The 24,292-nt window shown below is 33.7% G+C and overlaps 2 protein-coding genes and 1 pseudogene across 3 annotated transcripts; 2 read left to right on the top strand and 1 right to left on the bottom strand.

Annotated features, from left to right (window-relative positions):
- Positions 1–6,190: 6,190 nt before the first annotated feature.
- Positions 6,191–11,405, top strand: LOC18047608 (E3 ubiquitin-protein ligase RING1). 2 transcript variants are annotated; one of them, XR_002906461.1, is made up of 3 exons: positions 6,191–7,327; positions 9,851–9,945; positions 11,158–11,405. XR_002906461.1 is itself a non-coding variant. In XM_006441348.2 (2 exons), exon 1 carries the CDS (start codon positions 6,265–6,267, stop codon positions 7,315–7,317), a length of 1,053 nt encoding a protein of 350 aa, XP_006441411.1. In that variant the 5' UTR covers positions 6,191–6,264; the 3' UTR covers positions 7,318–7,327; positions 11,158–11,405. The 2 variants fall into 2 exon arrangements, 1 of the variants encoding a protein (XP_006441411.1); XM_006441348.2 differs by lacking the exon at positions 9,851–9,945.
- A 238-nt stretch (positions 11,406–11,643) lies between these two features.
- LOC18047607 (F-box protein At5g49610) lies at positions 11,644–13,419 on the bottom strand (the record flags this gene model as incomplete). Its single annotated transcript, XM_024187055.1, has 1 exon — positions 11,644–13,419. A coding segment is annotated over one exon (1,179 nt), but the record flags the coding sequence as incomplete, so codon positions are not given.
- A 4,826-nt stretch (positions 13,420–18,245) lies between these two features.
- On the top strand, positions 18,246–19,615 carry LOC112099632 (annotated as a pseudogene).
- The last annotated feature ends 4,677 nt before the right edge of the window (positions 19,616–24,292 follow it).

Genomic DNA, 24,292 nt, shown 5'->3' with positions numbered 1-24,292 from the left:
GTCAAAAAATAAATAAATAAATAAATGATTCTGACATATGCATTCAGACCCTACAGATTTTAATAACATTCAGACTCATTTAGATTTTACATAAAAAAAAAACAAATGCTACTGTTAGGAAATTTTAATCTCACCCAAGATCTCACAAGTAAAAATATCAAACAAACAATAAATAGAAAATAGATAGAGAATAAAATCAATCACATAACACAAGAATTTATGTAAAAAAACTCTTATATCGGAGAAAAACCATGGTCGCCAAAGACGAAGAGAGAAAAATCCACTATCTGCAAAATTATTACAATCACTCTAATATTTTTCTCACACTCAAAACCTCGATAACATCCAATCTCTCAGTAGACCTATCGTTTCTCTTACATCAGATACTGTTTATTTGTAGAGAAATTGATTGTTGTGTTATGTTATATAAACAAGTAAATCCATCCTCCTTAGATACAACGATTATTTCTTATAAGAGAATTATTTTTTTCTTATACTAATTTATATTTTTTCTTAAATAAGTTAAATATCAAAAGGAAAATTAATTATTCCTTAAATTAGAATCCTCCTAAATAAGAAAAAGGCTAAGATATATCCTAATTTAGGATTTACAAATCTTCATTGAAAAAGAAGACATATTTCCTAATAGTTACCTAAAGCTCAATCTGATTAACTCTGTAATGTCAACCAATTATGTCATATTTCCTTTATAATTTAGGAATTCAATGTTGTTTCTCTTTTCTCAATGCCTTATTATATTTCTCAAGTTTCTAAAAAAAAGTAGTAAAAAAATTTAGAAAAGAACATAACATTTTATATATATAATCACAAACTTGAAAAATGTAATGAAAAATCTTATATAATATATTGGTACACTCGATGCATTGTTTTCTCACTCCATTATACAATATTAAATAGGTATTATTTAGGGAAATTTACAAAAGTAACCATAAAACTTTTACTACTTTCATAATTAACCCTCTAAACTTTTTTCTATCAACATTAGCTAAACACACGCTTTTCTCCCCAAATTACCCTTGTTTACAAACCAAAAGTAACTTTTTTTCTCCCCTTTCATCAAACCAAACGCAGCTTTCCACTCTTGAATTATCACCGGCGACGGCAAAAGGCAATGATAAACGCTGACGGCGAACAATAAAGGTGAAATCCGATCATAATCTATCTGGATCCAACACTAATCGGCATCACTTAGTGGTATGAGTTATTTTCTGAACTTGCGCGAGAGTTTCAGTGTGGTTGCTTGCTCCGAGTCGTGGGTGAATGTGCCTTTTGGTGCGACAGGCGCCTGTCGTACCAAGAGGCTGATTCATTGCAATTGACTATTAATTTGATAGTGCTCAAATATTTTTTTTTTTTTTATAATTTCAGGCTTAATGGATTCAGTTGTACTTGAATTGTGTTATGATGGTTGGTGGGAGACGTTAGAGGATGGTCATATGGAGTATGTGAATGGTAAAAATAGAGCTCTTTTTGTTGGGAAAAATTGTCTATTCGATCAGTTTTTGGCAAGAGTATACGAGGTGTTACAAATAAATCCTAATGAATATAGTATCACAATGAAGACAACTTTGAGGTCTAGTAACACATTATATCGTATATGTGTACTGCACATGGATATATTTGATGATGAAATGGTGAGGATTGTGTTGCATATGGCATCCAATGTAGCCAATTTTGGATGCATTCCTATATTCGTTACCACATCACCTTGAGTTCCGAGCGAAGATATTGAGCCATATGTCGATACAGAAACTCTCTTTAGAGTAAATATGTCTAGCCCTGATAATGAAGAAGAGGTGTTGCCAAGGACAATGTTGCTGCAACAATATTACTCTCCAATCCACGACAATTATGATAACATTGATAACAACGGCATTACGTTACAGGATGTTGGAGAAGAGATATTTCCAATAACGACGTCGTTGGAGCAACGGTATTCTCCGTATCACAATAATGATTTCCGGGACAATGATGATCTTCATGATGAGATAGAGGGGGATAATGTTTGTGCAGAACCTTCTAATAGTATGTGGGGCACTCATTTCAATAATGCTGGTGATGTTGGAGGAGCCGGTCCTTCGAATATTCTATCGTTTCAATATGAGGATGAGTGTGAAGATAATACTCATGTGAATAACAGAGGTAATGGACCTATTCCTCCAATGGTTCAATTGAGAAGGAGGATTGACCCCCTCATAAGTCTTGCTCCAATTTTGCCTTCGAACATGGTTACTCCAAGCTTTCTTAGCAGTTGTGACTCAGATGATATCAGTGTAGGTAAGCTATTTGCTGAGAAGAATGAGTTTATATTACAATTACATAAGGTTTCCTTTAGGGATAAGTTTGATTTCAAGATTACACGGTCTACAACGACACGTTTCGAGGCTCACTGTTGTTCGGAATCATGTAAATGGCGTATTCGAGCAACTAGAAGTTCGAACAAGCAAAATATTCCTTAGGTGGTGCAGAGAATTGACAATGTACACACTTGTCATAATGAGGTATTGGTTGATGGACGTTATCAAGTAAGGAGCCGGGTTGTCAATTATATTATCGCAGATAAATATATTCAAGACAAGAGGATTTATACTCCGAATGACATAAGAGCAGATATGCAATAGGAATACGGTGTTCAGTTAACATACCAGCAGGCATATCGGGCTACAGAAGTTGGTCTTGAAATAGTTCGAGGCAACCCTACAGAGACATACAACTTGCTCCCTAAATACTCTCACGTACTAACTAAAGCGAATGAGGGTACAGTAACTCACCTCAAGCGGGATGGAGATGGTAATTTCTTGTACTACTTTGTACCACTTGAATCTTTCATCAAGGGTTTTATGCAGTACATTCGGCCTGTTATTGCTGTAGATGGTACTCATCTCAATGGGTTATATCGTGAAAGCATGTTCGTAGCAACATGTCTTGATGGTAACAATCAATTGTATCCGTTAGCCATTGGGGTCGTGGATTCAGAAAACAATGATGCTTGGGAATGGTTTATGATGAAGTTACACGGAGAGATTAACGATAGACCTGAGTTGGTGATTATCTCTGATCAATACACTGCCATAAGGAGAGTCGTTCTTAAAGTATTTAATACTATAAAACTTATTAATAAACAAAAAAACAACGCACCTGAACCCCGGACGTAAAGCCGTAAAGATTGTACTTTTCAATGTTATGATCTGGGTTTTCCAACCGAGTAGTCTTAAATTTCTCATCTTTCCCGTACAGTACATTGTCAAGACTCTCGTATATCATTTCCCACGACAAACGACCCCATGAACGCTTTCGGAAGTACTCTATATCATCTACTTCGTTAAGCCATGAGAAATTGATTTGACAGTGATTTTTTCATGCATTTAGAACTCTGTCCGCAAAATAAAAGAGCGCAATCTTTAATGCGTCAATATCGTCCATTGCCTCGAATTTTAACTTCTCAAATAATACATCAAATTCCTTAAGATTGATCTTGCGATGCACACCACCAAAATACATATTCCGTAGTCTATACACCGTTTTGTTATTTCTTAGTTCGGTATCAACACCATAGGAAAGTCCAATAACCAGGCACCATTCTACAATTGACAAGCGAATCAAATGCTCATCAATTTGAAACCATAACTGATCCTCACGGCTGTCTTCTTCATGGGCCACTTGCCTCAGTAAAAGATTGTGCAAAATTACCCCACTAAATGGAAAGTTTCGACACTCCAAGAAATGCCCATATATATCCTTCTTGAACAGATTCAACTGCCGCTTTGTTAAGTTTTGCACGATGGCTTTTACGATCGAAGATAAATTACACATGCTTGAAATTTGACCCGAAAAGTGATCGACATAACGAAAATACATCATGCCTAGTTCAATTTCTGATGATTCTGATTTCGCCATGTATCTGTAAAATTTATAACATTATTACATTGCATTTACAACAAAAATAAAAGAAATTGACTTGACGGAAAAAAAAAATTAAACCCACTGTAATTTGGTGCGACATCACAGCAAGCGCGCGCGCCCGCGCTGCTGCCCAGTGACGGGCGCAAGCTAGCGCCCTTCGCTGGACAGCGGTTCCCTTGGTGGGCAACACCATTCAACCCAAAACAATACAATCACAACACACTCCCAAAACAACAACAACCACCACAAGCACCACCACCATAATTCTCAAACTACAACCACTATTATTCTAAAATTTCATTTTAAATTAATGAAATATAAATAAAATGGCTAACCTTGGTTTTGTTGAAGGCCGTAGATGGTAGATCGGACGCCGATGATGGATGGAGCCGCCGCTGACGAGGGCTGATGTTGCCGCGGACTATGGGTGTTTCTTCGGTTTGGAAGAGATGAGTGAAAGAGAGATTGTTGGGGGAGAGATGTGAGAGGGGTATTTTGGTTTGAAAGGTTTTTTTATGGCTAATGTTGATAGAAATTAGTTTGGGGGGTTAAGATGGAAAAAGCATAAAATTTTATGGTTATTGGTGTAAATTTCCCTATTATTTAATATCATCAACTATCAAGACGACGACACTAACCGAAATCGATCTACTATTAAGCAGCCTAAATTACTACCCTTATATTAAAAAAGAGATTACTCTAATTTTCTTTTTAAAGAAGAAATCGAATTCCTGCAACTCTAAATCATTAAGCTATTAAGAAACCTATAAATTAGAGGTGGCCAAAGGTTTGGATCACTTCGATTCAGATCCAAATTGAACTGAAATATCGATTTTTATAGTTTTAATAATCCGAACTAAACTAAATTTATTTAGTTTGCTTTTTTAATTTTTAAACAGTAATTTCTTTAATATTTTCTAATTTTCTAATTTTTAATTTTTCATATTAATCGGTCAATTTATTAAATTTTAAAAACTGAACCGAATGGTCAATTTAATTCTTTGCTTTGGGACATCGGTTTCCTTACCAAAGGATGTAACAATCCCTTTAGGCCCCATATCCCTAGGCCCCCAATCAATTCAGATCGGGTATAGACCTTCAAAAGCTTCAAAATTGAAAATAGAGACCGAATTCCTATTTTAATTAGGGATGTTTACGGATCGGATTTTGTGGATTGGACATCAATCCATATCTGATCTACGATTTTACGAATTATAAATTTTCAATCCAATCAAATTCAATCAACGGATTAGTGAAATTCAATCCAAATCCAAATCAAATACATATGTCTACGGATTAGATGAGAATTTGACTCAATCCATATTCAATCCACTATTTTATGGATTAGTTTGGAGACTAAAAATTTTTAATTCTGTACAATCCACAAAATAACTAAATAAAATAATTTTACTACCGATCAAATTTAAAATTAAATAAGATTTAAATTAATTAATTTTTTAAATAAAGTTAGAAAATACATTTAAAGTTTCAGAATATAACACACTAAAAAGAAAAAGACATCATTTGTTTAGATTAGTACATGAAAATTAACTGTTTAGAAAGATATATTTGTTTTTTAATTATTTTTTATTTTATATATTATCGGATAAGATATAATATAGTGTTAATGTAACTATATTTTAACTTATTTATCTACTAGTAAGTATTAATATTATATTTACAAGTTTTATTTTTTAAGTAAATAAATACTTTTTAATTTTTATTTTTTTGTTAATTTATAGATTTTGATGGGTTTACAGAAGTAGATCAATAACCAATCCACCGATTGCGAATTTTTAAATTTTTAATCCAATTCAATCTATCAATTTACAGATCAAATTTTTATAGATCAGACGAATTAAGCGGATTAGATTGAACTCTGAACACGCCCACTCCCACTTAGGAATTATCAAAGATATCTCCGAATTACTTCTCAATTAAATTTTTTTGGATATCTCCGAATTAGGTTCGAAATTGCTTCCAGTTCAGTTCAGATTGAGAAATCAAGAATCTTGTCCCGAACCCGGCCCATTGCCCTCCCTCCGCCCCACGAGTAGGACCTTCAACAAAGACTTGGAGTAGGGACAACAAAGTCTGCACTGACTTACTAGTTACAGTCACAGTTACAGTCATAGTCGGCAATGTATTATTAATTTAATCGCTTCAACATTTACACGTAACTGCCTTATTTGTTTAATAACAGTATAAAATGACTAAAATGTCCTGATCACCTAGTATATAAATTCTTGAACAAATTCCACGCACTTTCTTTCCTTCTCTCACAATAATAAGAAAATAATTAAAAAAACATAAATCACTTCCCCCTTTTGTTTCGTTCACATGTCTTTCTCCGGCGGAAACTTCGGAGGCGCGGCCGCCGCAGCACCACCACAACAAGAACCGCAGATGTACTTCTGCCACCAGTGCAATCGTACGGTCAGGGTTACTCCGTCCCCGTCTTCCGATCTCGTGTGCCCCTCTTGCAATGGTGGCTTCATCGAAGAACTCGAAACCCCTAATCCTAGCGTTAACCCTAACCCCAATCCGATGGACGCCTTTTTATTAGACGATCTCTCAACCCTCTTAGGCATGGGCCCTACCCGCTCCTTCACTGACCCCTCCGAATTCAATCCTTTCGTCTTCCTTCAAAACTATCTTCAAAACCTAAGAGCGAACGGCGCCAGCATCCAATTCGTCGTCGAGAACAACTCCAACGTCGACCCGGCGGCCGGTGGCGCCGGGGCTGCGTTTCGTCTCCCGGCGAATCTTGGAGACTACTTCATCGGTCCGGGCCTCGAGCAGTTGATCCAACAGCTGGCTGAGAATGATCCGAACCGGTACGGGACACCGCCGGCTTCGAAATCTGCCATAGAGGCCCTCCCGAGTATCAAGATCAACGAGGCAATGATGAGTTCGGATTCTTCTCAGTGTGCTGTGTGTAAGGATAGCTTTGAATTGAATGAAGAAGCTAGACAGATGCCTTGTAAGCATATATATCATCCGGATTGTATTATGCCTTGGCTTGAATTGCATAATTCCTGTCCTGTTTGTCGTTATGAATTGCCAACTGATGATCCTGATTATGAACAAAGGCGGAATGGGAATGGGGATAATAATAGTAATAATAACAATAGTATGAATCAGAGTTTCAATCTGGGGTTTGGTTTTGGTGGTGGTGGGTCGGGTGGTAATGATGGTGAGAGTGGAGGGAATGCTGAGACTCCGAGGACCGTGGAACGTAGGCTTAGAATCTCATTGCCGTGGCCTTTCAATGCATTCGCCTCTCGTGCGGAGACTAGTGGAAACAGTGGCAGTGGGAGTGGCGGCACCAATGATGGAGATTCCACCTCAGGAACCAGGGGATCAGAGCCCAGACAAGAAGATCTTGATTAAGAAGGCATTGGTATTGCAATTGTAACCTTAGAACTTGCTACTTTCATTATTGGTTTTAGATTTTATTTTGATTGTTAGAAAGAATACCTGTCTATTTTTTCTTTTTCTGTTTGTAATTATGGTTAATTGTTCTGGGTAATTGTGTTATGCAATCTATAGTTCATATCCTGGAAGGTGGGTAGTGAGTGACATTGCGGTTGTAGTTATTTTGATTTTGTTTGTGCAAGTATGAACTTGCAATATATGCCTTGCCCAATTTTCATGGGATTGTTCATATTTCTGGCGAATTCATTTTCTATTTTCTAGGGATAATTGAATCTTTTTGCGATTGCCTTTCTTTTGTTTGGTTTCTTACAATAAGGGTTTTCCTCTCTGCTAGTTTTTGGTGGTTGTGGAGTCAATAAGATGATTTTTTTTTAGGACTAAGGCCAAGTTGCCAGTGTGAAGAGTAGAGTTTTGTACGGGAGACTCTTTGGTGATTGTGATTGCATTGTGCATTGTGTATTTATAGTGGCCCATTCTAATGGATGGATTTTAAGTTGAAGATGGCTTGGTTATGAGATTACATGAGTTCAGTCTAATTTAATTTTTTCCACATACAAAATTTGAGTGACTAATAATATCTTACTAGGGAAGATTTGGTGGTTGAAGTTTAGGGACTTATGCCATCGTAGTGAGGGAGGTTTAATTGGATGCACCTAATTACGAATGCTTGGGGCAGTTGTATTCTGTCTGAGGATAGTAAATTTGTTTGTCTTGCTGTTTTCCAGCTTAGTGTTATATTGGATCAAAGATAAACAGTTTGCTGTTGTTGTAAACCTCTGGCAAATTAGGCAGCAAACCTTAAATGATAGTAAGCAAAGAAGTTGAGTGCTTTAACTCTTTGCTTCTTTTTTTTTTTTTGGATCTCCTTTTTAAGTGAAAATTCACCTTTTACCGCTCCTTGTAAAATTTGTAATTTTATTTTATGGGTTCCTTAGTATGGTATCTGGTTGGGTTTTGGTAATTAACCACAAAACAAAAGTTAGTTTCTATACTGTGGCATAGGATGTGATCTGCTGTTTGGCATTTGGCTTGCTTAGCTTTTAATTTCTGGATGAAATTAGAGATCCTTTCATTGGTGCCCAAAACTTAGAGAACATGCATCAATCAATTTTTGTAACATGCGACTAGGAGTTACTATCCATCTAATATATTGGATAGTAAAAGAATCATTCTTGAGTTAATTCAATGATTGGGCATGACTTAGTGAATGCTTTTATTGTTTTTTATTTAAGATCATTGGGTAAAATTATTCTCTTTTCCATTGGCAAACCTCTTCATCCAAGATTCGGGACTCTTACTGATGATTGGTGCTAAATTGTATCCTTTTGGAGCTGTACATATGCCTTTTGATGCATGGGTTCAACTTGCTTCTTTTTTTTTTTGTGTGTGTGTGTGTAGCACATGTTTCTGTTTAACATTCTTGAGACAGAACTAGCATTTTATCTTCTGCTTGAAATGAAACTAACCATGTAATTGAAGTTGCTATCAGGTTAAGGAAGGGTTGTATGTAACTTTGTTGTAAAATCCACCATCCCCTGTGGCTCAAAATTATTTTATCGCCATCCACAAAACTTTGCTTACGTATTCGTGACCCTCATTCCCTCTTTTTCAATAAACATCACTGCTCCCACAAGTAGGGTTCCACTTTACGCTCATAAGTTCCTATTGTAAATTAAATACCCACGCACAATTAGACATTGCTAGGTTGCAGAATTGCATATTTAACATTCTTTATTATCCCATATAGCTTCCAGTGATATTTAGAGGGTTTCTTCCTTCTACTTCACATCGACGACAATGTTCAAGGGACCTTTCACCCTTTATCCATGATTCAAATTGTTGAAGACATTAATCAATCTCCTCAAATTGACACTTTCTATTGGTCATGCTGAGCTTGACTATGACTATTTAAAAGCCATGGTTGTCATGGCTTCTCAAAACTTCTATAATTGCTCTCAAAGTGGTAGACTTATCCACCACGAATAGTTTATTGCACAGCCATGAAACCTTTTCTATGATTTGACAATGATCCAGTTTTGCATAAAACCTTGCTGAATAGCTAATTGTCACCGTCTATGAAACTAATGCCATTCTCGTGAATGCTTGCTCTCATCTTCTCCCTTGAGTGAAATAGAAAATAAGGATACATCAACTTCCGAACACTAGGTAGGCAAGAGGAATGGCAGATGTAAAATGTAGAGGCAGAGATTTGGAAAATTCAGCAAAATATAATTAATTTCTCAATTAGTAATCCTTGCGAAGTTTTGCCATTTTCTATGAGAACTAAGGTTCAATTCAAATGTCACTAATAAAAAAATTCATATGTTCCTCATCCTAATTGCAAAGATTGTCGAAATTTTACCATTGCATGTTTCTGGTATTATTGTCATCATTTTCACTACAGTACTACCCTATTGGAAAATGCTGTACTTTGTTAATTTCATTAAGTAGTACCATGGTTAAGTAATTTCTCTTCTTGGGAAATTAGTAGTGAACCCTGAAGAACTCTGGAATGGGTCTCATCACCTGTGCGGCATTTGTACAGAGTGCTTATTGTAAAGGCCTCTCCACTATCGAACAGAAGTATTTTCTTTTATTTTTCTCTCAGAAATTTAACATTTCTTTTCCGATAGCCTCTGTGGCACTTCTATTTACTTTTCATTTGTTCAGATGACAGCCGAGGCACTTTTATTTACTTTTATTTTGTTCCCACACAATTTTTGCAATTGGATTGATCCTGTGTTTCAGAGCTTTGCTTGGTGTGAACTTATCTGCCGGTATTCTATTTTGAGATTGATTGGTTATGATTTTGTATTTCTTGGCTTTGTGTTAAACATTACTTTAATTGGAATGATTAATATAAATTAGAGAAAAGGAATGGAAATAAAGTTTGCTGCAAGGTTTGATGTCCTTAACATTTACAGATTTATCTATATTGTAGCTTGTATTCCATCAATTAGTCTAGTTGACGGAAAAAGTGATGAGAAAGTGTGGAGGATTCACTTTGCTATTTTGAGGTGATCAATATTGTATGCAAACTAGGTTCACATTTAACCTCTCAACCCAGAAACTCTACTGCTTCCAAGCACTTCCATTTTCTCTTCAAGCTCTACCATTAATAATTTCTACACAATGAAGCACAGTACATGAACACATCTTCTTCTTCTTAGGTATATATGAACATATTTTATATGATCCGCAACTGGTATATGAGATTTTCATTATATGATCTAGTATGCTAGTATTCTTAGGAGGAAACCTGATTTTTTGAGCCAGATAGCAATTCTTTTGCTCAATTAGAAGAGAAACTCAACAGTACATTGTCTAAACTGGGTGTCCCTAATAGAGATAGATGATTTCTGAATGCATGGTATACTCAGGCTTGTTTTCTTTGTTGGGAGAATCACTTTCTCATATGGACTTGTTTTCAACTTTTTGTGTGTGCGCACAAGTGTGCATGCATTATGAATCCAACTCTTTCAATTTTTCCTTTTCCCATGTTCAACTTTGTGTATCCTCTTACAATGTGGAGTAAGATTTCAGTAGTGGTAAATCTGGGCTTCTGGGTTCATGTATTTTTTGCTCAATTGATGTTGATCTATACCCTGGGGGTATATGCAAAATATTTGGTATGTTCTGTTCTTTTATGAGAGTCTCTTGTATGGACAATTTTTCTCATTAAATCTGCTGTTGTGCTAAATTTATGTGGCTTGGTGTGTGATATACAACAAAAATCCTGATAACTATTTGTGAACTTTGAGTAGAGAAAGTCATTCGGTTTTTTGGTTTTGGCAGGGATGAAAGGCGATTCGTATACAGCAACTGTGGGTGCCATAAAAGAGGTGTTATTATTGATTAGTTTACAAGTGCAGTTTTACTATTCGGATAATAATCAATAGGTAAATGTGCATTTTGATGTTAGTATTAAAAATTTTTTACAGCTCAACATGTCCTGACAAGTTTGATGTGCATCATTTGCTTGCATATTTGTAAAAAAAGGAAAAAAGAAATTATCACCCTGGGACCAATTTATACTCTTGAAATATTCAATTTACATTTTCGTTTATTTTGAAGTTGCTTATGCTTGTTGCGCTGCGAAGTGTTTTCACTTTTGCGGTGATCAAAAGAATTGAATTCTGTGTTTGCATTTGGGAAATCTCAGCAGATAGTAACAATATGGGGTAAAAGATTCGGTTATTATTGATTTCAGATTTTTTGTTAAAACCAAGTGTATTTTTGTTACAAAAGATCTTTAATTATTACAATACCATGAGCATTATTATTTTTTCCTCTTCTTTTTCCAATAAAAATGCATATAATCATGTAACACTCATACTAAAGATTGTTGTGTTCCATTGAAGTAACAATTAACTAAATGTTGTTATTAGAGTTCTAAGTCTGATGATTAGTTATGGTTAAAACGTGCTCTAATCGAAGTTGAAGCCTGTTGACTGGAGCCAAGGTTTACTCGCAAGGACAAGTAATTGCTTTTGAACTCCCTAGCAAATGAGCTGGAAACCAAGGCAATTACTTCCAATGGATGCCCAAGACAAGTTGAAGGCACAACTACTAGTAAATCAATTATTCAAGCGAATAAGATGAAAAAACTAAGCTATAGTTCATATGTATTGAAGTAAGTCTTAAAATGCTGCTTGGGTTACAAAAAGAATTCCTCAAAAGCTGCTCGTATATTTCATAGCTACATCACGCAAGCCCGAGCAAACCCAGCAAAATCAAGCACAAACACATCAAAGTCCTATATACGCCACGTAGTTGTTATACTATAGAGACCTCCATATGGAAAAATACCAAAAAAGGTAGAAAGGTGCAGATACTGGAGCACTGGAAAATCAAAAACCGAAACCCATGTTTGATACCTTATGTTAAACGAACCAAGCTCAGAGAATATGGCAACACGGTAGGAAGATACGAGGAGTAAGTGCCCAAACCAGAAACATAGCAAACTTCATTCATTTTGCTTGTCTCAACATGATATAGGAAGATCTTGGCACACACCCTAATCAATAAAATTCCATCTCTAAAGGCCAAGGGATCCATCCATGGGTTTGAGTCAATAGTAGGTCGCCGTCTCACTCTCTCATGTAAATTGCAGAGGAAATTTGGATGTTCTTCTTCCAGCACCTCTAGAGTTTTCGAGTACTTGAGATTCCATTTAAATTCAAAGTAATCCTCTAGAAACCAGAATTGAAGTCCATTTTCAGAGATCATCACATAATACAGTTGACCATCAGATTCCCCGATACATGATTGATAATCGCTCTCGATCTGTGCAGCAGAAACCGGAACTGAAATCAACCAAGATAGCTCATTTTCTACATTGAACGTGAGGATTTCATCACCATCGGTCAACCAATGTAAGATCCCTCCAACATAAATGCCTTTGTTCTTGAGTAACTTGTCACTGCAATAACAAATCTCTTGAGATACCCTCCAGGCTCCAGTACTAGAACAGTATATGTCAAATGAAAAGTATAAATCTTCTGATGCAGTCTCAAATTGCCGCACTCTGACCAGTTTGAAATTAGTTGAACAGTCTACCATATCCTGACATGGGTCAAACACTAGAACAACGCTGTCTTCTTTATCAGGTTTGGTCCACTTTAGCTTGATCCAATCTTTGTTCACTGGGTTGCACACATAGATGGCTGGATCGCTAAAAGGGAAGCAACTGCGACAACAAACCAGCCCATTACATGAAGACAACACCACAACATCGTCTGGTAAGAAGCTAAAGACTGACTGTTGCAGTGCAGCACTTCCCAATGCAACAGGAATGTGTGTGATAATTTTGATATCATCCGAGCACCACTGGAACCTCTGTTGGATGAGAAAACCTACTATGGGTTCTAACGTTTGTGACTGAACCTTGATGAAAATGCGGTCTGATATAAGTCGGCACCAGCCTTTACAAACAGACTTTAATCTAAGCAAGCATTTTGCTGGCAACCGGGAGAGCACATCAAAGAAAACATCATCGTCCAGCAACCCAAAATTTTCAATTTCCTGAAATACAAAAAAGAACACGTTGAATACAAAAATTCAGAACCTGTTACGTGTTTGGAAACAAAAGCAAGAAAGATAACAAATTCTGAGCTCCTAATCATGTAACATAATCTCCTATAATAAACATAATTTTTCCCTGCATATTGTTAATTGTTCTGATTTAATGTTACTGTTAAACTACAAAGTTCTCTGCTAAATTAATGTGTTTGCATTAATTAATTGTAGCATGATAAATGGAATAAGTGATGAGGATTAGACTAGTAATCCATGACTAAAATTTGTTTACCTTGCGCTTTTTTCTTTCCAATTCCATACATGCATAAACCCCTTTTAACAAATTTTCTATTAATGCCCCGGCTTTGGGATGCTTCTTCTCTTCTCGATAAACTTCATAATATGACTGCAATGAAGTTATAAACACAGAAGCAATAAAAAAGCTCCCTCAGAAATATCGTAAACCAAAAGCTAGCAAAATTATAGAATCTCATCAATCAGAACCTCCATTCCAATTCGCATTGATTTTTGCATCTGATTAATTTAATAGGGTAAAAAGAAAAGTGAAATCAAAGGACAACAAATGATATGTAAGCTGTATAACTTAATTACTGGGTGTCCTGGAAGCTAACAAAAGCGATAACGCTAACCAAAACTCTAAGGCTGAACACCTTTCAATTCTCTTTTTGTCTCCTGAATGAACTGGAAAAACCAACAATCAGCACTGAAAAATTGTTCAATGCCAAGAAAATATGAAGGGAAGCTGTTAGAAAGAAGGGATTTCAAATTTAACTCTTCTATATCTTATCAATTAAGAAAATTTCTGGGTTAGCTGTTTGTTTAGGATATCACCAGTGAAAATTTATTAACATAGTAAGAGCCACTTTGCATAACAGCATTCACAAGCAAACTTAAATGCATGGTCAAACCTGAAATGTTTAGATTAAGAAACAAATTATAAGGTTCATTGCCATTCCACGATATCAATGCATTGTTTCTGTGATAAAAATGCATTACAGAAGAAACGATCAAAATAAATACATAAACTAACACAAACTACAAGTGTATTTAAGTATAAAATGAATTAGAGCGGGGTATATGCTTATTTACATTTTCTCAAACATGAACGTCCGTATGTTATGAATTGCTTGAATTCTACATAAGAGTTACGAATGCACATGCCCAGAAGTATACATTTTGTAAAATGCGAATAACTCACTCCAAAAAAATATAATAGAAGTTAGAAATGCAGAATTTCACATGCATTAAATGGAGAATCATCATTCAAAACTGCAGATTTTCAATCCCTTGAACAATAAACAAAAACTTTTTCATCAGTTCAACAAAGCAATATAATAGTGATTAAAATTTGCATTAATGTGTGACCGCACTAAAAACAATGTCTTTTATTCGAGAGATACCCGGGAAAAAGAAAAAAAAAAAAAGAGAGAAGTTTGTCCTCCAAACCCATGATTAAAAAATTATGCAGAAAACAGAGGAACCCAAAAGCTAACTCTTCTAGTTTCATTTTTTTCACTCTCTATAGCAGTATTTCTTATAATCATTTTTTTTTCTTTCCGAATAACCAAACAGAGCTGAAAAAAAACATGCAATGAGACCTCAAAGCTTGAATCTCTCAGTGAACAAATAAAAAGATAAACCCATATATCAACTACCAGGAACATTTGCCTAAAATAGTAAAAAAATTCCGTTCTTTCTTTTCTCTCAACTTTTCAGGCCCTCCAAACAAAGTTTTAACCTTTAATGGACAACACCATCAAACAAACAAAAGAACACACACAAGAAAAAAAAAAGAAAAAAAAATTGGAGGTATAATGGGATAAAAAAAAATCAATCAAACAGTAAAAAAATAAAAAATATAAAGGATGACAACTTTTGCTTACCCAGGAAACCTTCAAAAGCAAATGCAAAAGCAGAGCTCACAAGTGCTTTCACTTTCTTTCACTGAAGCAAAATGCTCTTTTGTAAGGTGGCGTTTCAATTTTCTTGCATGCCAAACAATGACTGTGACTTCCTGCAGACACAAAATGGGACAAGAGACTCGCCCACTGTACTAAACCGATCAGATAATTAGAAATGGGTTCTGTTTTGGTGTCCTTTCAGTTCACCGTAATTTGGTGTTTTTGGTTTAATGATATTTTGATCAAACGGTTTCTAAGCTTCCTTTGGGTTATGGGTCCCAATCAAAGAGACATTCACTTATTTTTGTTCGAATTGTTAATCATAATAATATACTGATAAGTTTGGGATAATTCTTTAGCTACAATAATATTTCGTTCACAAATTTGCCTCTGCAAGCTCATGTGGATACAATATAATTTAATGAGTAAAATAAAAATAAAAAGTCAGTGTAATGAGAGGAATATTATACTTTTTATAAATTTTAATGCATCGGTAACTTATCGCTTAAAATTTGACCCAAAAAAAAAAACTAAAAAATGGTAAATAATGTAAGACTGTGACAATGATATAGTGACGCACGACTAAATGGGAATGGATGATGTGTATAATAATGACAAATTTTTCTTATGGTCTCTCACCCATGTGTAATTTGTGATGTGTAAGTCGTGAGAATATTAGCAATGGTAACGTCTCACTCTAAGGCTATCTCCAATGTCACACTAAAATTAACACCAAATTATTTTTACATTATTTTTAGTGTAAAATATTTTTTTATTGTAACACCAAAACCAACATCAAAATGGTGTTATGAATAGTATTGCACCAAATATGGTGCAACACTATTCATTTAGTGTAAGGAAAAAAAAATCTCAAATATCCTTATTATTTTTTCTTATTTACATGTATGTTCTATTTTATATAATATTTTAAGTTATTATTATTATTATTATTATTATTATTATTATTATTATTATTTCATTTTTTAATTTTTGAATATTATACTAATATTTTAAATAAAAAAAATTCAACACAAAAATTAATAATAAAAATAAAATGCCAATAACATTAATTACTAGATTACATATTACAAAATTAAAAATACAAAATTAAATTAACACAAATTAAAAAAGCTATTACTACTAGCATAAATTAGAACAATTATTTAATAATCTGAGAGATCCTTATTAGATCCTCCAAATATCATCAAAATATTGGTCAATATTATTGGAAGTATTTTGAGATGCTTGGCCTTGCTGAGATCTTCTCTGTAAAATCTTAATTTGTTCATTTTGAAAATATTGACGTAAGCTCGGATCACTTGACGAATTTAAATCTTTAAGTAAAATTTTGTTTTCTTCACCATATGTGACCATCTCCAATTTTTTTTTTTTCTCATTTTGGGCTCGTATCATTTGAATTTGATAATTTTGTTGCCTATCTTCACTGCATTTTTTGAGAATGTCATAAAGTCGTCGATTGTCTTTTTTAATAGTATCAATAACTAGTGAATTTTGATCTTCAACTTTCCTTTTTCCTTTTGCCTTCTTTACTCCAATGGGTCGTTGAGTAGAACAATCGTCAACATGCTCATCATTTATATTTAGTGAAAATGATGATAGACCAGGAGATGCTGATGTTGGAGACTCCAGAGTAGGAGAATCTAATTATGATGACACAAATTCGCTACTTTGCCTTTGAAAGTATGGTGTTGCAATGCTATAATCATCTCCAAATCTTTCAATATCTTTAAGGATAGGCCATACATGATCAAATTTGAACCCTTTATTATATTTGTTATCTTGTGCCAGTATCACCTTCGATTTAGCTACAAAATAATGTAATTAAAATGTTATAGATAAAAAAGTGTAAGATAAAAACAGTAAAGATGTAATATAAACTTACAATATCTTGTTCGGAACCAACGCTTTGATTTTGATTTTCAATTTTTCGAACGCATCCCCTCAGTTTGCCAATTGCAGCTAGAATACTTTGCATTCGTTTTTGCAAAGATCTTCTTGGTCGAACTTGAGTGGTGAACTCCGTTTAGAATTATTGTATTCAATTTCAACTCGAGACCAAAATGCATCTCAAGATTGATTTATACCAACAATGGGGTTTTGGGAAATATCAAAATATATATGACATAAGTGTATATCTTCTTTATGGGTGTATGAAGTACTTTTTGGAGTTGGAGCCACTTTATAGAATAAATGGTTGAAGAGATATGTTTGAGTGAAGTGAAGTTTACAATGGTATTTATAGATTAAAAAAAAAAACATATCTAATGGATGAAAATAAGTGAAATCCATCCAGCGGATGAAAATAAGTCAAATCCATCCAACGGATGAAAATAAGTGAAATCCATCCAACGGTTGGTATTGAATATGAGAGAATCCTTATCTTTAAATTTTGAATTATGTGTAGATATGATAAGATTGGGTAAAAGTAAATCTAATGGATGAAAATAAGTGAAATACATCCAACGGTTGATATTGAATATGAGAGAATCCTTATTTTTAAATTTTGAATTATGTGTAAATATGATAAGATTGGGTAAAAGTAAATCTAATGGATGAAAATAAGTGAAATCCATCCAACGGTTGGTATTGAATATGATTATGTGTAGATATGATAAGATTGGGTAAAAGTAAATCTAATGGATGAAAATAAGTGAAATCCATCCAACGGTTGATATTGAATATGAGAGAATCCTTATCTTTAAATTTTGAATTATGTGTAAATATGATAAGATTGGGTAAAAGTAAATCTAATGGATGAAAATAAGTGAAATCCATCCAACGGTTGGTATTGAATATAAGAGAATCCTTATTTTTAAATTTTGAATTATGTGTAGATATGATAAGATTGGGTAAAAGTAAATCTATTATAAAAAAGATATACTTATGTGTACTAAAATTCATTCAATTTACATATCTTTGAAAATGAATTTTAATATTGGAAGTTCATCTCAGCACTTATCATATTCTTCATATTCTTCAAATTCTGATGGTGAAAATGATGATGATGTAAACCTAATAAATGATATTGAGGCGATCAATGCACATGAAGAAGCGATAATTAGTATGACTGCGAACAACAATATTTGCATGGTTCACTATCTCAATCAACTAAACAACAAAGTGATCCATGGTGGCTCAGTTACTGGTTATATAACAATCAACCGCGATCGTGAAATGACTGATCGTAATTTGTTCAACGACTACTTCTCAAAGAACCCACGTTTAAATGATTCAATGTTTCGTCGTCGATTCAGAATGTCTCGAAATTTATTCAGTCGTATTACTAATGTCGTGCAAGGTCATGACAACTACTTTATGCAGCGAAGGAGTGGTGTCGGCAGACTTGGGTTATCAGGTCTTCAAAAATCACTGTCGTATTTTGAATGTTGGTATATGGCATTCCAGCAGATGCTACTGATGAGTATATTAAAATTGGAGAGTCTACAACAATTGAAAGTTTGAAGAGATTCTGTCGTGCAATTGTGGAAGTTTTTGCAGAGCAATATCTTAGATCATCTAACGCTAATGACGTCGCTAGGCTACTCCATGTTGGTAAAGAGCGTGGTTTTGCAAGAATGTTAGGCAGCCTAGATTGCATGCACTGGAAGTGGAAAAATTGTCCAACAGCTTGGGCCGAACAATATGCTGGTCGTAGTGGAACCCTAACTATTATTCTGGAGGCTATAGCTGATTATAATCTTTGGATATGGCATGCACATTTTGGTTTGCCTAATTCAAATAATGACATTAATGTGTTGGAGGCATCCCATCTTTTTGCCAACCTCGCTTCAGGTATTGCTCCTCCTGCTCATTATGTCATTAAAGGCAACGAATATAATATGAGTTATTATTTAGCTGATGGTATCTACCTAAAATGGTCTACTCTTGTACAAACTATCCATGATCCACGTGGTCCTAAAAAGAAATTATTTGCCATGAAACAAGAAGCATGTCGGAAAGATGTAGCGCGTGCATTTGGAGTCCTTCAATCACGTTTTGCAATTGTTGTTTGACCATCACGTTTTTGGAACAAACATGTGTTACATGATATAATGACTGCTTGCATTATTATGCACAATATGATAATCGAAGATGAACGTGATGTTAATGCAATAATTAATGATTGGATGCAAGCGCCAATAGCAACAGTTGATATTAGGGTATATGAGAATACTAGAGTTCAAGAATTTCTTGCTCGACACAAACAAATCAAGGATAAAGAGGCTCACATTACACTCCGAAATGCACTAATTGATCATTTATGGGATGAATTTAGTAATTCGAATACCTAGAGTATTATTATTGTTATTGTATTTTTCTATATTAATGTAATGTTTAATTTTCATAATGTACTAATTTAGTTAATTAAATGCAAATTTAATAATTTTCTATATTTTTTTGTTAATCGATATAAAATTACTTATTACTTAATTATCTATATTAATAGCAATATTTATTGTGTTAATTGAATTAATTCTTGAGAATTAAAAGAATAAAAAGAAGAATATTCTTTTTGGTGTAAAATTTGATGTAAATGGGTTGGAGATGAAATAGTAATTTAGTATGAAAAATGTACATTTTTGGTGTGGTGTTACACCAAAATGGTATGAAGCATTGGAGATGCCCTAAAAGCTATCACATATAAACCTCAAGATAATTGTTGTAATTATTAATCGCATTTGTGGTGTAGTTTATTGAGCAGTCGTAAGTTTTTATTTAATCTCAAAAGTTTTTTTTTTTTAATTTTATTGTTGTTTGGCATCACTTATTTAGACTATTACAATCATTCTAGTTTTCATTCCAAATATCATCATGAATGATCAAAAATTTCTTTTCAGCCGCTTATTTATAATTGGCATACAGTAAGTTATCATCTTAAAATCAAAAATTTACAAATGTATACTTCTATGTTAATATTTTAAAAATATAATATGATGTTTATTATTGGGTATTATAACGGCTAGCCTCATTATATGCTTTGCAGTTGTATTATTCTTCTCCTTCAATAACCTATGAAGGATATGAAAATGGAAATTTACAATAATTACTACATCAACAACGTAATGAAGATAACAATTGTAGTATGTTTGACTTGCATTTTGTTTAGCTTTTTTCTCCATCTTTTTGTTAGATTTGGCTTAAAATGAAAAATTGAAATGATGGATTAATGATAAATGAATATAATGTTTTTGATAACATAAACATTTTACTATTGTTGGATTTTTTTTGATAATTTTTGTTAGTCTGGTGATTACAAACATAGTTGTAATACTAAATAAAGAATACATAACTTAGCACAAATCACAATCAAAATAACATTAATTTCATTAAACATCGCACTTTGTACATAATGAGGGGTACAATTTCTGTATTTTTACAAAATACATACTGCAATCATTATTCTTAAAATACAACATACAATGGATAAGATAAACAAAATACTACAATCATTTTTTACCTTATTAGTCTGCACAACTTTGTCGCATGCAAGCACTTCAATTGTTGCATATGTCCACAATAGATTTTGTAGTTTCTAATGTATTAATTAGACCTCTTTAGTAATTTTTCATGCATTTTCTTGTACCCATTGTATCCTATTTCAACATTCAATAAAGATTTATAAGATTTTCGAAACCATTTACTTGCTTTTAGCATTCAAGCCAAGAATAATGTATGCCTAACTTTCATTCTTTGAAAACAATATAACAGGTTTGAATAGGCATTTAGTTTCTACAATAAAAAAAATCAGATCAAATATTATGCAACAAACCAAAATAAACATGTTAGTTGATTTTTTTGCTATCATGAAATGAAATCAGAACAATTGTAATCCAGCATATCAAATTTTAGGTTGGTAAATGTCTAAATGAAGCCAAAACATATTAAAGAAAATAGAAAAATCAATACAAAATCCTAGCACATTAGAACCGACTCAAACAATAAATCAAACAGAGACATAATCATTGTTTAATTAGCAAGCTTTTACAATTTGCTTTGTTAGGAACAAATACAATATCTTAATTAGTTATTTTTTTCTTTTTTTTCTTTTTTTAGCTTCAAAATTGTAGAAGGAAATTTTTCTTAAATCAAGCAAAAAGAGTGCTATACATTAGAATGTATTTGAAGTTTTTTTAAAAGACTAGGGGGTGCCTTAGCACCTTCCGGTCATTATATGGATCCGTCCACGATTATGTATCGATCAATCAAACCGATAGAGCAGAATTTAAATTTAACCATTTCTACCACAATAATTCCAAGAATTATCTTAGATTAGAGAATTGAAAATTTCTGTTTTGAATTATTTGACAAAAAAAATGATACAAAAAATTGATCAAGTACGAGTGAGAGAGAGAATTTATCGTAGTGGTGGCGGCATCGCTTGTATCGTATTTTTTCAGGGATACATAACAGAGCCAACAAAGCTACCGCCACAAATCCAATTAAATTTTCTGTAGGATGCTTATGGTATTTTTTTGGGGATACAACTTTTGTTGTAGGTGTCGGTTCTGGTCCATACTGTATGGTTTCGAAGCTGACAGAAAGACAAATGCAGGCGTTTACCTCAAAGTTGTAAGTCGTCAATGGTCAGTTGTTTGTCCCGAAATTCTGCTGTTTTGGGCCTCTATTCGGGTGCAGAAAATATTAAATAAAATTCATCATAACATGGCTTTACATTGTCTAAGTAGCATCAATTGATAAACTAATGCTTAGTTTCTAAATCTGATGCTCTAAAGAAAGTGAACTCAAAACAATTTGTATCAGTGGAGGGCAACAAAAGCGAATGAAACACTTGGTGTAAGCAACATAAAAGAAACATAAAATGCTAATTTCAACTTGCACTGCTATGAATATTTGTGCATACCCAGCAAAAATCAAGTTTATACATGTCAAACTTGCTACAATTTTCAAGTTTTGTAATAAAAATTGCACGGACTAAAGTAGATTGAAAAAGAGAAAACACAAAGCTGAGAGACTTTCTCGGACTTTAAAAATTCAAAATCCTAAATTGAAAATGTGTGTGTGTGTGTGTGTGTGTGTGTGTGTGTGTGTGTGTGTGGCCTTTCTTTAATGTGGATACCCTTATTCTTTTTAACGTAGATGCGCTTTTAAGCCATGGGTTTTAGTAAAGTCAGATTTTAATATTATTAGACTGCACAACTTAACAGCATGCCTGTATTAAAAATATATAGGTGCCTACAAGTAAGAATAATTATATAAACACACACATAAATTATTAAATCATATAGTTTAATAGTTCCATTATGCTTACACTCAGCTAGTACTGCTTCCATTAGTAGACCAAGCATGGTGTAGATGCTATTCTTCCCATCGAGCTAGTTGTTGTTCGATAAGGTCTTCTTTATCCATTATCTCTAGTTGCAGCAGATCCATATTTGGCCATTCTTCTCCAGGTTGTGCCCAACATGATGGGTCTTCTTCTGGTGGTTGTGGGATCCGTGGAGGTGTTATTTCTGCTTCTCTTCCATGGTTCCTAAGCCATTCATGGTATAGCTCCGTCATTTCAAGTTTATACCCTTCGTCTTCGTGAGGCACACCATTTCTTATTTCTTCTTTATAAAAAAGATTTGGTGTCGTCACATTGTTAAGTGAAAGAGTGCTATGAGTATTGTTTAATGGCTGTATGTTATAGACTTCTCCCAATGCTTATCGTGCATGTAAACATTCATTCCACATTGTATGGTGATCATCTCTGGTATGATCATGGTCCACCATATTCTGTAAATTAGCAAATGTACTAGTCGGCACAAGTAATATAATAAAGATTAGAGTATCGTCCCACAGAGATTGTATATCCTATTAGCTACCGAAATTATTCTAACCCTAATTTATTTGAATAAACGAATAAGTGAATTTAGATTAAAAATTAAATAAAATAAAATAACTAAAAATAAAATAAAGATGAGGTGCATGCAGTAATAGAAATCACCAAGAGAATAAGACACTAGGACATCTGATTTCACCATAACCAATCCAATATAATCCTCCATCTATGCTATTAAAGTTTATTACTCATATTCACAGTGAATTTCCCTAATCTATTCAATATCCTCTGTCGAGTAATATCAAAAATATCTTCACATATTAACCCATTATATCTCTATGTGAATTTAAATGTACAAAGATTCATTGAGCTCTATGAAAATTCTTAGAAAAACTGTATGAATCACGTTGACACATCTCTATCTTTCGTTCAATTTATGGTATCCATTACACAAAGTAAAAATACATAAATCTCTTCTTAGTCTCATTTGTATCCTCAAATCATTCAAATATTGGCCAGATATTTAAAAGCATTAAGCACAATACTGAACACTCAACCATGGAATAATAAACTAAAAATAACACATATTTATGGAATTAAATCTTCATAGTTAGGCTACATTGTAGCCCTAACAAAACAAATTAGTTCATAGGAATATTAAGAGAATTCATAAATATTGTAGGAAACATTCAAGAAAGACAATAGAAAAGAGAGAAAGAAAAACTCAAGAATTAATCTCGGTGTCTTCTTCCTCCTCCAAATTGCTCTTGCTGCTCTTGATTTTTTTTTTCTAATTGGTGCCGCTGTTGTTTCCTTTCTTCTTCTTTTTTTCCTTGGCTTCACCCAATTTTTGCGACTGCCATCTCTCGATTTTGCTTCTGTTCCTTTTTATATTATTGCTCAGCCCCCAAATCCTTAAATCAAAAGGATTTAAAACAAAACAAACCTAGCTGACTTTTTAAGCCCATGCACGTGAAGCCCACTTAAATCAAATGCCAATGCTTTATGTAATCATTCACTTGACTTGTACAAATATCCAATAAATCTATAAAATTATTTGGTAATAAATCTAATAATTCTCCTTTAAGGATTATTCTTTCCTCTTTTCTTTCACAATCCGCAATTATTTCCATTAAGCGTTAATTTGTTTCATCTTTAAGCTTCCTTTCGTTTGAATATTCCCAAT

The sequence above is a fragment of the Citrus clementina genome, unplaced genomic scaffold (assembly GCF_000493195.1).
Source record: "Citrus clementina cultivar Clemenules unplaced genomic scaffold, Citrus_clementina_v1.0 scaffold_3, whole genome shotgun sequence".
NCBI classification, from domain to species: Eukaryota; Viridiplantae; Streptophyta; class Magnoliopsida; order Sapindales; family Rutaceae; genus Citrus; species Citrus x clementina.
The sequence above is the reverse complement of the archived record's forward strand: the minus strand, read 5'-3'. Positions and strand labels throughout refer to the sequence as shown.

What these genes read in the sequence shown, in the direction of transcription:
- LOC18047608 (XM_006441348.2), top strand. Translation starts at nt 6,265, where the DNA reads ATGTCTTTCTCCGGCGGAAACTTCGGAGGCGCGGCCGCCGCAGCACCA.